Source organism: Phytophthora parasitica (assembly GCF_000247585.1).
Source record: "Phytophthora parasitica INRA-310 unplaced genomic scaffold supercont2.34, whole genome shotgun sequence".
In the NCBI taxonomy this organism is placed as follows: Eukaryota; Oomycota; class Peronosporomycetes; order Peronosporales; family Peronosporaceae; genus Phytophthora; species Phytophthora nicotianae.
This window is the reverse complement of record NW_008649020.1, coordinates 216,228-218,844: the sequence shown is the minus strand read 5'-3', so window position 1 is coordinate 218,844 and position 2,617 is coordinate 216,228. Positions and strand designations below refer to the sequence as shown.

Here is a 2,617-nt window from a genome sequence, read left to right as displayed (position 1 = left end):
GTCGGGGCGCTGAGTTCCACGAGCGCCAAGCAGCTATTCTTCTTCGCTGCCGTGAAACACTTGCTCAAACGCAAGAGCAAATGCGTGATGTCTACGACAAGAACAAGTTGTTGAGGTTGGCGACCGTGTGTACTTGAGCTCCAAACAATTGGATCCCAAGCACGCTGGTCTGCCAAGATCCACTAAGTTTGGTCCGAAGTGGATTGGACCTTACTCTGTTGTGCGGAAGATACACAACCATGCTTTCGAACTTAACATTCAAGTTGGCAACAAGCTTCATCCAGTATTCAATACGGGTTTGCTGAAGCCGTACAACGAGCCGACACGCTTGTCGCGGCCCAACGAGGTTGTACTGGCTGATGGAAGTATCGGCCAGAGCGTCAAACGTTTGATGAAGAGAACACGCAACCGACGGACCCAATTCCTTGTGGAGTGGGTGGGAGAAGAGATGCAGACCTGGGAACCGGTTGCAAACTTGTCACTAGTCCCAGATCCTATCGCAGAGTTTGAGACTACAAGGCGCAAGAAACGAAAGAGAAGATGAAGTAAAACCAACTTAAGGGGGGGGGGGGCTCAAAGGCCTGCATGTATTTCCGTACTACATCCCTACAAGTTGAAGCTACTGCTGCATCAGGAGTCTCTTCCTGTTCTTCCTGTCCTTCGAAGTGCGTTTGCCGTGGCAGCACACGTACCCAAGTTAAAGCTGAACGTGACTAATCCACTTCACACTCTCAATCCACTGGTAGCGAGGCACCACTTCCATCGGTGGATCGTGGTCAGCCGAGTACCCGTCAAGCACGACAAGTCGAGCATTGGGATCAGTCTTCACCACGACGAAACAGTGACCGATGTCATCCTGGCCCGCGCTCACCGAGTACGTACCCGGAACCAAGGCTTCAAAGAAGTGTTCCAAAGTCGCAACACTCCCGATGGATCCATGAAGAATATTGGGAAGTATGGTGTAGTAGTTCAATGAAACACTTTGGCGCTGAACCGTTTTCCAGAACTTCGTAACGTCTTCGCCAGACACTCCAAACGCAATATCGGTCTCGGAGGAACCCACCGGAGGCGTAACCGAACGAGGAGGAACAAGACTTGAGCCAGAAGCTTCAGCAGCCGCGTCGCTTGGAGATGGAGCCACCGGATCCCGTACAGGTGATGACAGAGTCACAGCGACACCAGGACCATCGGCCATGGCATTTGGAACAGCAGGGACTTCAGTCGAAGCAGGCAATGTCGACGAACGAGCGCGAGAAGGAGCATGAGCACGGGAACGAAGTTAGTGTCGGGGCCCCAGTCGAGACGCTCGCAAGGAGCTTCTAGTCCGACGTGTGGGGTGCAGACAAAGCGAACGAAGCCATTCCGGACGGTGGTTCCACCAAAGAGTCGCTTGGAAGCACCACAGGCCGTACGGTCGGTGAGCGAGCCGAGGGGGCGGCAGAAGCCGGGTTAGCAGTAGCTGCAGCAGCAGCAGACGCAGGAGGCACAGCCACCCTCCCAGACGGGCCTATCCAAGCCCCATGTAAACAGGGCCGCACAAGGCAGGCGTGGGTAACGCGGGGTCGGACTAATCCGACGAGGAAAGGCACCTCTGGCCTACAGCGCAATTTCGGGAATGGCAAGACTGAGGGGACGCGCAAGCCAGAGGGAGGGTGAGTGTATCAGATATGATAGATGTAGAGCTGTAGCCAATCAGAGACAGGCTCACTTTAACTTAGATTCAGTATGTAATACAGAAAGACAGATGTAGGGCGGCCGTGGAACCTTCTAGAAGGTTCCATCCGCCTTCACTGTGGGGGCGGCACTTCTCATTTCGCATGAGCTCCCCCAAGCTAGCGTTTCCAGTAATATTTACTGTATATGTCAGGTTTAAGGATTTTTTTTCACCTCCACTGTCAAGTTCAGATGCCGCAGCACATGAGGAAAATTCCCAGCCGATGTCCCTCCACAAGAGGAGAATGACAGTAAGTAGAACTGTCATTCTCCTTCAGACTCAACGTTCTCCGACTCAACAGCCCCAGACTATACTGGAGCTTGCTCCTAATTATCGGTTTTTACTGGTACAGCTTCGACAATCTCAGGCATTTCGGGTTTAGTCCCTGACACCACGTGTTCATCTCCACCGATATTCGGCTTCAGTAGTGGTGGCATCGTCAGCCTTTAAGATAGCTTCATCTTGCGCTGTATTTCCAGCTGCTTCACTGTCGATCTCATTGGGAGGCTTGAGAGGGATTCAGTCAAGCGAAAACGCGGTTAACAAGGCAGGAATTGTTGTTAGGACACATACACAGATAACTCGAGCGATGGAGGTGCACAAAAATCTGTTTTTCGATTTCTGAGGCTTCCAGAGCAGCTATGAGCTATCTGAGGTCAGTTTTGAGCTCTCCTCGTTGAGAGGGTTTTTGGTCAGGCCACAAAAACTTCTGTCCTTCGAACTTTATCTCAACCGCGAATTAGGTTTAGGAGGTTCATGTGTTGAATACGTTCTGATTTGGTATCAGATTCAGCGCGACAAAATTGTCTAAGACGCGGGTGGTATAGCATGCGTTACAGTCGTCTTTCAGCGCGTCTGTTGGTGGTCTCATTCTCTCGTTTCTCGTCTTCTTGCCAAGCCCTG

General features: G+C 51.9%; 1 protein-coding gene across 1 annotated transcript; it reads right to left on the bottom strand.

The window, feature by feature from the left end:
- Positions 1-697: 697 nt before the first annotated feature.
- Positions 698-1,195, bottom strand: PPTG_12827 (hypothetical protein; the record flags this gene model as incomplete). Its single annotated transcript, XM_008909526.1, has 1 exon — positions 698-1,195. One exon carries the CDS (start codon positions 1,193-1,195, stop codon positions 698-700), a length of 498 nt encoding a protein of 165 aa, XP_008907774.1.
- Positions 1,196-2,617: the final 1,422 nt, after the last annotated feature.